The sequence below is a fragment of the Danio rerio genome, chromosome 11 (genome assembly GCF_052040795.2).
Source record: "Danio rerio strain M-AB ecotype USA chromosome 11, GRCz13ab, whole genome shotgun sequence".
Taxonomy (NCBI): Eukaryota; Metazoa; Chordata; class Actinopteri; order Cypriniformes; family Danionidae; genus Danio; species Danio rerio.
The window spans coordinates 14325755-14339824 of record NC_141031.1 but is presented as its reverse complement, the minus strand read 5'-3'; the positions used below and the strand labels follow the sequence as shown (position 1 = coordinate 14339824).

General features: G+C 36.4%; 1 protein-coding gene and 1 long non-coding RNA gene across 3 annotated transcripts in view; one reads left to right on the top strand and one right to left on the bottom strand.

Moving 5' to 3' along the window:
- LOC147834759 (uncharacterized) overlaps positions 1 to 14070 on the top strand; it is a 436363-nt gene that overhangs the window by 259313 nt on the left and 162980 nt on the right. The window lies entirely within an intron of this gene.
- Positions 1 to 14070, bottom strand: part of wdr18 (WD repeat domain 18) — a 156020-nt gene that overhangs the window by 118792 nt on the left and 23158 nt on the right. For both annotated transcript variants that reach the window (XR_015501907.1, NM_001005206.1), the window contains 1 exon segment: positions 6830 to 6971. Coding sequence is in view for 1 of the 2 variants with exons in the window: in NM_001005206.1 (NP_001005206.1) it covers positions 6830 to 6971 (142 nt within the window). In the remaining variant the exon portion in view is untranslated.

Genomic DNA, 14070 nt, shown 5'->3' with positions numbered 1-14070 from the left:
AAAGATGGACCTAAATTAAAAATGCTTAAAATATTGCAAAAACATGAATAATCTATTTGCAGTTATGAAAGAGATTCCGCAAAATGTTTGAAACTGCGAATGCACATCACTTGAATTCTACATTAATGCACCAAGTTGTTTGGCAACTGCTGACAGTCTACAATTAGACTAATTAAGATTACCACTTGGCAGAAGAAATGTTTATTGTGATTTATTATTTATAACCGTTGGGGGTATTGCGCTCAGTTGTGGGCGAATGCAGGCTGACGTCAAAATATTGGTGGATGAACCCCATAGCTTAGGTGTCTGGAAGCATGAGTCAGCCTTAAACCTGAACCCAGTCAAGACGATATCTGCACAGGAAGCCCATGACTAAAGCATTCTTTAAAACAGCTAGGAGCAGATTGGGTCAAACTTGGCCCAATTAAATGGTTCGAGGCACGTTCCTGACTCCTTGGGTGGGGGAGTTGATTGATTCTGATATAGATCCATCCCGAGACCCTGAATGCAGCCACAGCATTCAAATGGCTTTTGACAGCGTGAGACAACGCTGATTATACGAGAGCCACAGGCATGTTTTGTCAGGACATTCATCCGTACAACATTCTCGAAGCGTTTACCGAAAACTTTCACATCCTGAAGTTGAGATGACATGGCCGTCACAGTCCAGAGAAAGAGACCCCGAGGTAAACTCCCCTTTATTATTACGGCAGTCAACCACAACTCATTCTCCCATTTCTCCTCACTAGAGCTCTGTGATGACAGCAACCGGTCCAGCAAAATCCCATAGGGGATTGTGGGTAATGAGAGAGTGCACTCAGTGTGACATTGAACGCTTGTGTGGCGTGGCGCCGCGGGCTCACCTCCAGCTTAAACAAAGACTAAGCAGCCAGTCGTTCATGACAGATCCTCAGAGCATGTAGCCTGTAGATCAGTCATGCCTGTGGCTTCTTTATAATGGGCTTGATTATTGCCATAATCCTGTCAAAGCAATGTCAATGACAACAGGCATGAAGTCTCAACCCATGCATTTTTCGTATATTGTGACAAGTAGATCAGCACCCAAGAGCTGAAGTGTGGCGCAGGCTTAAAAGATCAAATAACTCCTCCACTACTTCATGGGTAGTCGATATAAAGGACTGGAAATTATTTAGCAATTCAAAGATTCAATGATCACACAGGAAACACTCAAAGAGAGTCTGCAAGCCGTTTTTCTGGATGACCTTGAAGGGACGCTGCAGCTGCTGCTGCTTCCTTTGATATCGTGATGCTTGGGGTTTGGAGTTCCTGATCTTAAAAAGTGCAGTTTCTGTTCTGAATTTAATCATCAAGCGCTCTGGGACCGTTCTATAATTCATGTGTGATTAGTTTACTAAAAAGGAAAGAGCGATTAATGGCCTGAGTCGCAGTAAAATTTTGCTAAATTCATTTGATCAATATTAAAACAGTAATTTTTTTTATCAAATCAAAAACATGCCTGAACATGACGACATCGATACGTTACATCACTAAACATGTAGTACCGGATTCGATAAGACGTGAATGCCCCTTTTCCTTTAGACACTAGTGGAGTGCGGGAGATCACGAGACTGATCATTACACGAAGATTACGATTACTGACAGATGGAGACTAAAGGGTTAAAGTTCATTTTCACAACAATACAACAGTATAAGCAAACTTTTGTAATTTTGTCATTTTACGGTTTATTTCCAATAGCTAGGGTGCCGGAAAAAAAACTGTAAAATAACGGATATTAAATTACAGAAACTTACCAGAAATGTAAATTTAAGGAAATTTAATATCCGTTTTTTTAAAATGTATTTCTGTAATTTAACGGCCGTTATTTCGCTTGTTTTCTTTTTCTTTTCTTTTTTTTTAGAAACCCAGCTGCTGGGAATAAACTGTAAAATTATGGATTTTTCTTTACAGTGTAGTGATGTGTTTGTTCCTGTAAGTTTTTTTTTTTTTTTTTTGATTTTTGATATAATAACCTATGCTGCAATGCAGGATTTGCCAGTTATTTGCTAACATGTAAGTGTAATTAAAATTGTTGCCTCGTTTTGTGTAGTTTGCAAAATATATATTTAATTGTGTGTTGTAACTTGTAATCACTCCGCGGGGCTTGTATTTACTTATTTATTATAGATCAGTGCTTGTAATGCTTCTCTCAAGTTAAATATTTATGAGCTATTCACATATTGTGTCCAAAATCAAATTGAAATCTTGACGCGTGCTTCTTCCTTTACTGATTTAAATGCATTTCTGAGCTTGCGATCCTCTGCCATTTGTCTTTGCTATGGCCACCATCAGCTGTTCCTCACACGCGTGGCGTGGTCAATTTTCACAACAGTTCAAGTTTCGCCACTGTTTGGATTAATACTGAATGTGTGTAGCTGTTATTACTTGTGGTTAGCGTTATAAGTATAGTAATATGCTGGTGTTTAACTGAATTGCTTTATTGCATTCCGGCATTGGGCTCTCACATACTCTGTGTGCTGCTTCTTAACCATGTTGGAAGTTTCAATCTGTCTTGCGCTGAACCCAGTCGACCAATCGCAACAGACTGGGTCATCGGATCAATTACTGCAGATTAGCGAATCATAGTCATTGGGATAATTCGTACAATGAAAAAGACAATGAAGACAAAGACAATGAAAGTGTTTTTTGACCTTGCATGCATATCAGTCTATTATTGGAGACCCACAAAACCAAAGTATCAACTTTTATAATGCAAAATAGGGCCTCTTAAAAAATAAGACTTGGTTTACAGTGCATAGATATGTCTAACACTATATAGACAACAGCTTAGTTTATAAAGCATATAGAACAGCATGTTCTTCCCAATACTGTCCATCACACTGGGCTCCAGTCTTCCCTCACGGACATCATTCTTTCTGCCAATGATCTTCATAGTCTTCACAGTCAAATCAACAGTGTCGCCTGAAGCCATCCAGAAAAAAACAGCCCCGAGTGGTGAATTGAGCACAGGAACTGATACCTGCTGTTTCTGCAGTTTACACTCTGGCCAGAAACATACTGACCCTGTCACATTCATCAACAGGGAAATCAAATTCCAGCAAAGTTTCGAACTTGAGAAAGGAGACGTGGGTATTATTGTGCATTGAAAACAAAATTACCGCACTTAAGTGATTTAGCTGGAGCACAGTATGCTTGTAAATGGCTAAAAATGTCTATAAAAACTGTACACCCTCAAAGCGCAAATGGGATGCAAAATTTTCCTGAAAGACAATCCAAGGACTCTTCGCAGCAAATATTAATTTAAGAGCATCTTCCCGCTTTCAAAGGGAAGGAAATGAAGCACATCATCTCAAGTCAAGCATGCCATTCATGACCCGATTTCTTGATGCCATTATGAGAGTTTAGCAAGTTAAATAAGCCACAAACTGGATTACAAGTGAAACAGCTTTAGGTGCATATGACAGGGAAATATGAATTCATAAATATTTATGCTTTGTGATTTTTCTAAACAGAATAGAACCGATTAAGACATCAGCATATTAAATTAGTCTTCTACACATGATATAACGGATCCCCAAGAAAGAAATGATGGGAGACAAAATTAGAAAAACTCAATCACTTGTGAAAGTGGAACACTGGACACTTTAAAATGGTCAGGAACAGCGCATCTGGAAAGTATTCATAGCACTTTAGTTTTAAATTTTTTTTTTATGTTACAGCCTTATACCAAAATAGATTAAATTAATTTATTTTCAAAATTCTACAAACAATAGCCCATAATAACAACAATGGGAAAAAAGATTTTTGAAACTGTTGCAAATTTATTAAAAATGAAAATGCTGATAAATCACATGTACATCGGTATTCACAGCTTATCACAGAAAATGTGAAGCGCTATAATATTTTCTGGATGCACTTTAATGTAATGTAATATAATATAATATAATATAATATAATATAATATAATATAATATAATATAATATAATATAATATAATATAATATAGGACGGGTGAAGCAGTGGCGCAGTATGTAGTGTTGTTGCCTTACAGCAAGAAGGTCACTGGGTCACTGGTTCGAGCCTCGGCTCAGTTGGCGTTTCTGTGTGGAGTTTGCATGTTCTCCCTGCATTCACGTGGGTTTTCTCCGGGTGTTCCGGTTTCCCCCTCAGTCCAAAGAAATGTGGTACAGGTGAATTGGGTAGGCTAAATTGTCCGTAGTGTATGAGTGTGTGCGTGAATGTGTGTGAATGTTTCCCAGAGATGGGTTGCGGCTGGAAGGCGCATCCGCTGCATAAAAACTTGCTGAATAAGTTGGCGGTTCATTCCGCTGCGGAGACCCCGGATTAATAAAGGGACTAATCCGACAAGAAAATGAATGAATGAATGAATAATATAGGACAACGTAGTGGCACAGTAGGTAGTGCTCTGGTTCGAGCCTCGGCAGATATTTGAGCTTTATACATTGAATAAATTGTTAAATGTGGCCTGAAGAGAGCGCATAAGCGGTCTTTAGCCAGTCATTGAGTAGAGCAAAGACTGCTGGCATTGCCCATCCACTAGATGGCAACAGAGACAGCAAAATTAGCCCTTAGGGGAGTAAAACAGCATAATTTCTAACTACAGCTTATAAAATCATTATTTTTCTTTAATAATTTATTATTTTTTTGGCATTCTCACATTTATTGGACAGGACAGTAGAGAGTATTGACAGGAAACCATGGGGAGCAGTGAGAGGGGAAGGATCGGCACAGGACCCCGAGGTGGGGATTGAACTCGGGTCGCCATGAGCACCAGATTGTCAACGCACTAACCACTACACCACTGCCACCGATGATCAAATCATTATTAAACTGGGTAGTGACTAAGTCAATCTATTTTGTATGTTGCAGTGCTATATTTATACCATAGTAATTGTAGTGTATTGAGTATGAGATGGGACTCATATCAGGATTGTATATATTTTATGTTGGCCATTATTTCTATAACCCTCAGTTACGTTTTAGTTGGCTATCTGTTTGTTTCTAATAAATCTTCTGTTTTCATTACTGCAGACTAGTTCACTAAAAAGAAAGAAAAAAATACCTGCATGTGTTTAGCATTTTCGGGGTTAATTATTGTGATTTCCCAATTCCAACAGAGAAATACTGCTAAATCTCTGTAGACTGATGACATTTAATGTCATTCAGCCTTATAATCTTAAAAAGTCAGCAAAATCACCTGTTTTGTCTGTTTTGTATATATATATATATATATATATATATATATATATATATATATATATATATATACACATATATACATACATGATTATGATGTGGAACTGTTGTATTAACACAATATCACACGAGTATCAGTGCAATATGGCAGTACATCGTCACTCTTAAGACACTAAGGCACGCCTCCCGCCAGTGCCAATATACAGCCATTTTGCACTGCTACTCATGTGATATCACTCTAATCAGTATAATTAAACACAGCTGGACTTAAATGAATGTGTAGAAGGTGTAGCAAGTGAGTTAAATATAGGAGTATCACAGCAAGGGGTCTGACTTCTTAGGGCCATGTGATATTTCAGTTTTTTTTTTTTAATACATCAGCAAAAATGTCAACAATTCTTTTTTTTCGGTCAATGTGAGGTGCTGCGTGTACATTAATGAACACAAATGAACTTAAAAGATTTTAGCAAACTGCTGCAATATAACGAAGAGTGAACATTTAAAGAGGTCTGAATACTTTCCGTACCCATGGTATTAATCAGATTCTCTTTAACCAAGTGATGTCTTAGTTATTAAAAGTTAGCTTATTTAGCATGTCTCGAAAGTCTAAGCCACTAAATTACAACCACATAAGAGCCCTCTCAATTAACTAAAGTTGTGTCAGAGTGTTCAGGAATTGTGTTGCAGTGGCTTATCTAATTAAACTGAACAAGCTGCAAAAATCTATTTGCTATTATATCATTATACAAGTTTTAATTAAATTAAAAACCAACACAATCCATACAAACTATGCACCTCCTTGTTATGGTGGTTATTAAGCTTAATATACAGGCATAAAATGCAGCTTTTGGGATGGGAATGAATTGGATGGATAGATCACAGTCCTTTATTTCAGTATGAGCCAATATTTACATCATAGCTCATGTGCAGGTTGTGTGGATAATCTAGATTTGCCTTTTCATAGTTCAGACTATTATATTGCATACATAAATTAAAAGAAGCTATAAAAACAAACATAGACTATATGCACACAAGATGTGATCTGCATACACTGATATCCGGTCATTCACATCCTTGCCAGCAGCAGCAACAGTGAACATGCCTTCAGCACAGCAGGAAGAATAACAGAGAAAAGCAGGACTGCTTTAACACCTTTCACTGTGGATGGTCTGTTTTGTTGTGTGTTCTGGCTGTATAGCCATCTTTCAGGAAGTTACTGTTAGAAATAATGTTGTCTGGTAAAGCCAGCTTTTTTAGACCTTATAATACCTATTTTCACACCCTCAAAAGTTTATATGTAAATTAAATTGAGTGTTATAACATTTAGGACATTTATAAACCATTTATAAATTGAATTTTGAAGAATGTTGGAAGCCAGTTGCCGCAAACATCAATAATAGAAACATGTACATTGAAAGTTAATGGCTTACAATTTACAAAACACTGCTCAAAATATTTTTTAATGTTCAACAGAAGAAAAACCATGTTTAAAAGAAGTATATGTGATTAAACGATCGACACATATTTTTTATTTTTGGGTGAACCATCCCTGTTTATACAGGAACACTTTTATAAAAAGAAAAAATAACAGTTTTTACATTTCATAATTAGTAGGGCCTGGCCAAAACTCACCTTAACGGTTTGGTCCAGGGAAGCAGTGGCAACACGAGCTTGTGGTCCCATCAGGCCACAGTGGATGTCAGTGATTGGGAGAGAGTGTCGGGACAGAATGTGTCGGGGTTCTGGTGTACGGGATGAATCCAGCTGAACAACACTGAAACACAATAAACCATCTTCCATTAACCAACCGTTATGAATTCTTTATTATAAATGACACTCTCAGGACAATAACAATTAATTATGTGTCACAAATCCTATCACATACTATTTGTGCGATGATGAGTTAATTAAAATTTGATGAATGTGAAATATTAAAATATGATATACTGGGCGTAAGTGTACTAATAAGATTGATATTGAAATTCTCTCCAAACAAACATCATTGACCTCAGAGGCTTGTGCAGTGACCTTGAAAGAAACGGTTTCTAGGAAGACCATTGTTGATTTTACACTTCAGATCCTGTGCACATATGTATATATATATATATATATGTATATATATATGTATGTGTGTGTGTATATATATATATATATATATATATATATATATATATATATATATATATATATATATATATATATACATACATACATACATACATATACATATACACACACACACACATACATATATGTATATATGTATATATGTATATATGTATATATATATATATATATATATATATATATATATATATATATATATATATATATATATATATATATGTATATATATATATATATATATATGTATATATATATATATATATATATATATATATATATATATATATATATATATATATATATATATATATATATATATATATATATATATATATATATATATTAGGGATGTAACGGTTCACAAAAATCGGTTCGATACAACACAGTGGTGTCACGGTTTGTTATGTTTTCGACACAGCAAAAAAGGGATTTCTCTGTTTTAAAATTTTTTAACCAATTAAAACCAACATCATTAAAGTATGAACTCACCAGCCCTATTATAAGTTAACAATAATAACTGTACTGTGTTCTCACAGGTGGTGTCTGATATTGCACAGATGATATTGACATATAACTTATTATTTGCATATGTCATCTTAATAGCAGTAACGGTCTTTTCATGAGCTGCAATATTAATTTCATCTCAATGAATCCTAGAACGCTAATGGTGAACGTGATATCAGTCGCATGGTTGACAGCATTGTGATGATTAAATGGATTAATTAACGTTAGAACATCTAGTGCTTAAAATGTGTAGATTCAGTGACAAACACTGTTACCTAAAAAACTCTGTCCCACCAGATTTACGTTGAATGCTTTAGTCATTTTCATAGCAGACTTTAAACACTGGAAGTCTTTTATCCACTCTTCTAAAAGTCTAACTGCTGGATTGACATTCATTACATGATAACTAATCAGATTTGTCATTATTTGTAACTTTAGGTGGTTTCTAAAACTAAATCTGTCAGTGTTGTTTTCAATCTCTCGTACCCAGACCTTTGCGTTTTCGCGGCTGTAGCTCCCTGTCATGGGAAGTGATTGACAGCTGATGTTAACCAATTCATTTGCGTTCTGCTCTAGTGCAGTGGGCCAATAAGAGCTTGAAGGCGGGACAAGCATTAAGGGCTTTGTTTACTGCAGCAAGTTTACATGTCAACTGTTTTAAACCATTCCTAAATGCTGCGTTCGGTGTTTTCAGGTGCAAAGATGCTTAATGTGTGAATGCCTCCTAAACCCGCATATGGAGAAGATTTTGCTGTGATAATTGGTCGCACGACATCAATGTCATGCACTTGCACAAATGTTCCCAAATATATTTTGATGTTGCATAGATCAAATTTTGGGTGCATATGCGACCATCATTTGGGATGTGGTGGAATAGAAGATTCACATCATGGATGTGCAGCCGAAAAATCTGCAGCAACTGTGTGATGCTATAAAGTCAATATGGGCTAAAATCTCTGAGGAATATTTTCAGTACCATGTTAAATCCATCCCACAAAGGATTTAGGTAGTTTTTAAGGCAAAGGGGGGTCCAACCCGGTACTAGTAAGGTATACCTAATAAACTGGCCTACTATGTAATGAATAAAACCTGTATACAAGTTAATACTTTAAAAACATTTAAATAAACCGACGATTTGACATACATGTACAGTGTTAAGAAAAGAGACCAATTAGTGAGAGCAGAAAGGAGAAAGAGAAGCAGATGGAAGTGCAAAGACAAGAAGTGAGATGAGACAAACTGAACCCCATTCTGTCAGCACCACTGCATGACGCAGCACCACTGGGTAAACTCAGGGGCCGACCCATCTTAAACAACATCTGTCACACACATCTGCATTTTTATGTCTGAGGGAGTGTGGATAATTTGTGATCGAATTTTACTTTTGCGTTAATTGACTTTCATATTACTGGGTGAGCGTCCATATCTCTCCTTCTGTCCTCAGTTTTTTACTTCTACTCTTTTCATAAGTTATGGCAGTGGCTCTCAAATGGGCAAAATCTATACTAAAATTCAGTGGGGGGCAGAGGACCAATATTATTTATTTTATTAAATATAAGCACTTTAAAATTTAAAATCAAAAGGATTAAAAATTGTTTTAATAAAGAATGTTTTTAATCCACAAAATGAATCTGTTTATTAAATACAACAACACTTCTAGCTTATTTTGATTAAAAATTTATATAATGAGGAACTTTGTAGTATTATATTACACAATGTGGGGCTGTTTAGTTAAAAAGGCTTAGACGAAGAGCCCAGACTTCCATTCTGGGGTCCGTTCTTCGTACCTCGCTTAAATGATCTGATGATTTGGCAGATCAAGTATCTTTTAATCTTGATAACTGATCTCTGGCTAATTTGGTTCTACAAACAAGTTTGCGAATCAGATTAAAATGTCTGGATGAACTGACCTAAGATCTCTGCGTGTGCTGTGAAGGACAGATCTATCGATCCTCGAAATCATCATCAGCAATGCAATGATTGACTGATGGCACAGCAGCGTAATGACCTCATCTGATTAATATTCAATTATCCATGTGAGCAAAATTACAAAAAATATTCGTAGTAAAGCATTTGTTAAAAATGATCCCTTTCCACATTTGTTGTGGGCTACAGTCGTTACACTTTTAGTTTTAGTTTTACTCTTAAGTTTTACAGGATTTTCTTTATTATAGTAGTCATTAAGGTTGGGGAATGTCGACCAATTTGGCATTGTATGATGTCTAATATGAAACATCACGATGGACGATGGCATCATCGTCATAAGGGGCGGGGAATTATTTATGAATAATTATTTAATTCATAACGAATTAATTATTTGTAGCTTATATTATTTTTGCTTGATCTGACCCGATCTAATCCTGTTTATATGAAATGAGCCTGCTGCTGAGCAGGTTTGAGCTACCAAAACTGTCGGATCAGTTTTGAAGAACGAAATGATCCTGGATCACGTCACATCGTCAATAACCAAATCAAGCTAACTGAGTAATCCATGTAAGAAGAACAGACTCCTGGTGTCAATTTGTACCTCTACTGCACGATGTTGCTAATTTAGATGCTTATGAGATCACATGCTCTTTATGTTCACGGTCTCTTTAAAACAAACATTCTATTTGTTTGTTGTTGTTGGAAAGAGATGACCCTAGTTTAGCCAATGATGTGCTATGGTTAAGTCACATGACGTTAGGGCTGGGCGATAATTCGATATCGATAATTATCATAATCTAAAATTTTCCGATAAAACGATAATGACAGTTCGATAATTTCTCGATAATATTTACAGACTATGCGTAACGTCGCGCAAGCATTTTGCAGCCTGCCCTTCTGGATGCCACACGCCGTACAAGTTTACAGCCACACAGTGTTAGTTGCACTGAAAGGAGTAAGAAAGAAATAAGGTAAAAAAGGTCAGAGTCACAGACATTGTTCACATGAAACAGCACTTGACTTCATGATAGTTTTTTGCTATCCGACACAAAACAGAGCAACGTGCACCGCAAACTGCGCAGACGACTGGTGTCATCAAAAGCAGGCAACACCACAAACCTGTTTCACAATTTAAAACAAGACCACCCTTATGAATATGCTAAGAAATTACAGACCTAAACAAGTGTTAGTAAACTAGCACAGCTCCCCAGCAGAGTCATTAATTTTCGTAAGCCATGCCTTACAAGAAAAAAACACCGAAAAGACAGAGAAAAGACTAGACAGAGGAGACAATCTCAAAGACATCTCAATGAACACTTGATGCTTGCTGTAAACTACAGGTTGCATCATTTAAGGATATTTGTTAAAACAATTATAGGATCTTTTGATGTCAAGCTTATGTTTCCTTTTTAATATTAAAAAAATTATTTAAAAAAATTAATTTTAAACAAAAAATATTTGTTTTAAAATCTGTAATTTCCACCATTTTCGGTAAAATAACCAGCCTTTATATATTTAAAGGACATAATCACAGAGGGGAAATCAGATGCTCAAGACATAATCTTTAAAACAATAACATATTAAAAATGCAGCAAATATATGACGTTTACAACAGCAATGGATCATTAATTAAATCCTTTTTTTTTTTTCCACGTAGCGAAGCATCATCCAAAAGCGGCAAAAGCTTGATCACCTCAAGATTTCAATTTAGCCCAAGGAACATGTCGCCCCTACATCAGGGGCGTCCAAACTCTGTCCTGAAGGGTAGGTGTCCTGCAGATTTTAGCTCCAACTTGCTTTAACACATCTGCAAGAATGTTTCTAGAAAACCTAGTAAGAGCCTAAATAGCTAAGCCAGCTGTGTCTGATTGGGGTTGCAACTAAACTAGTTTTGGGCAGAAAGACGATGCCATCATCCACAGCCGATGGCCAATAGACAACATGATGCTAAGCCGGCATTCCCGATCCTCTGCCCCGCCCCCGTCACAAACCTGCTCGTGAAAAATACACACTTAGACCGCGATAACACTTATACGACTTAGAATTAAAATGCCCTTTTAGAATAAAAATGATCCACATCCACACCGTTTTACCTAGCATTTCTGAACAGAAAAAACGCACATCACGTGACCACACAGACACAGCCACACATGTCATGAAAGATATGTCATGTGCTCCTCTGAGCTCCAGGCAGGGAGCAGTGCACGTTAGACAGTTTATTAAGGATGTACCGCAGGATCGTGTCTCACTATAGTTGTTAAACGTGATATTCAGACATGCCAAGTCTCCCGGAAGTTCCGGGAGTCTCTATGCATTAGCGGGTCTCATAATGCCCGCAAATGTGTGATAATCTTCCGGAAATCGCGCGTCTCCCTTGTGGTCTTCAAATAAATCGTGCACCCTTCTCACCCCCGGATCCCTCCTCCAGGACCGAGTCTGGACATCCCTGGGCTAGATCAACTGAGAAATCTTCCATGACTATGAAAAGATAGGTCAGATAGGTTAAGCAAGAGTTAACCCATTCAGAACCTTAAAATGCATTATAGAACAAAGAATGAAGGTGATTAAGACAAGCTTGATTGCTACCCATATAAAAGGAAATAACATTTTCTTGTTGAAATACAAGCGTAAATGGCGCTTTCAAGTCCTTAATAGACAGAAACGGTTTTAATTTCTATACTAAGACTATACTAATAAAAATTGAGAGCATTATGAAAATAAACCCCAGAATTGCTTGGTTTCACACAAGATGAAAGTGGTCACGATTTAAGCCAGAGGAACCAGAAACCTCTGAAACAGAACAGATTAAAATGCTATAATCTCAGTTATGTCTTAATTTGGGTTACATACAGAACTTAACATCAGCTAAACACACCAGCAGAGCATTCAGAGCCTTTACTGGATTCCAGGGAAAGATAGATCTGTGTGTCGCCTGTATAAAAAAAAAAAAAAAAAAAAAAAAATATATATATATATATATATATATATATATATATATATATATATATATATATATATATATATATATAAATATAAATTCAACCCCAGGGGAACCATGTAAAAAAAGAAAATTAAATAGAGCGAAAATAGAGCCTTAAGGGATGCCACACGTAAGTGCAACAGCATATTAAACAAATTTGCCAACACTAGAACCTAAAATTAGGGTTAAACCATTTAAGAGCATTGCAAAGTGAATATTTATCATTACCATTATTACCATGTTACACAGAACACAGAAGGCACGGGTCAGTACATAGCTCAGTTTTGGGGTCTGTTCTATATGGGATTGGTACAACAAAGGAAAAATCTCCACTGGATGATTTTTTTTCTTGTTTATTTGTTGCAGGAGGTGGAGTTTTAAATATGTTGCACCGCTTCAGTGCACTTCTAAACACAACAACAATGGCGGCTGAAAGAACAGTTTTAAAAATATCTGACAAGAAGCTTTTCTGAGGAAAGCGGCACATCACATTGCTTTACATTTACCACGGACAGATGTTTAGAATTTTATCAGGTGTGTTTGTGCTTTCCAACAGGTGTTTGAAACTCTTAATTTTTTCTGAGATTAATGGTACAGGTATGTATGAGCTCTGCTACTTAACCCTGAAGTGTTGCAATCTTAGGCCCGATTCCAATTCTATTCTTGTACCCTTACCCCCTTCCCCTTGGCCCTTACAACTGAGTGTAATGGGAAAGGGCTTCAAAATATACCACTAAGAATTGGGACAGCCCTATATCACCTGCGCACGTCATATGTCATCACGATCTCATGCTTCATGTGAGATCAGACAATCGCAACTGCTGTAGCCATTCCAGTTGTGCTATTTTTTGGTATTTATCTTCAGGAAATCACTGAAGGCATATATTATGTTATCATAATGATCTGATGTGGCAATAAGATCGTAACTGTACTGTGCATTTACACAGTGGCCAAATTCATTGACGTAAACAAACCAAAAACAACACTAACATTATAGCAGACACTGTAAAAAGGTCAACCCCAGCCACTAGACATTACTGACAGGGTATTCGAGTGTCATCGAGTGTCAGTATGTTGTGGGACTGCTGTACAGGAGTTATTATTAGGGATTATAGATCACGAAATTTAGCAGGGTTTTTTTTAGGGTTTTTCTTTTTTTTTTTAAAGCATGATGGTAAAAGACAAACGCGGTTATAAATACATTTAAACATATGTTTGTTTGTCGTAAAAATTCGTAATAATGACAAAAAAAAATACTAATTTGTGAATCTCCTAACTTCCTGCTTTAGCAATGCTGCCGCTGTGGCTGGTGTATCTCTTTAAGCTAAAGAGAATT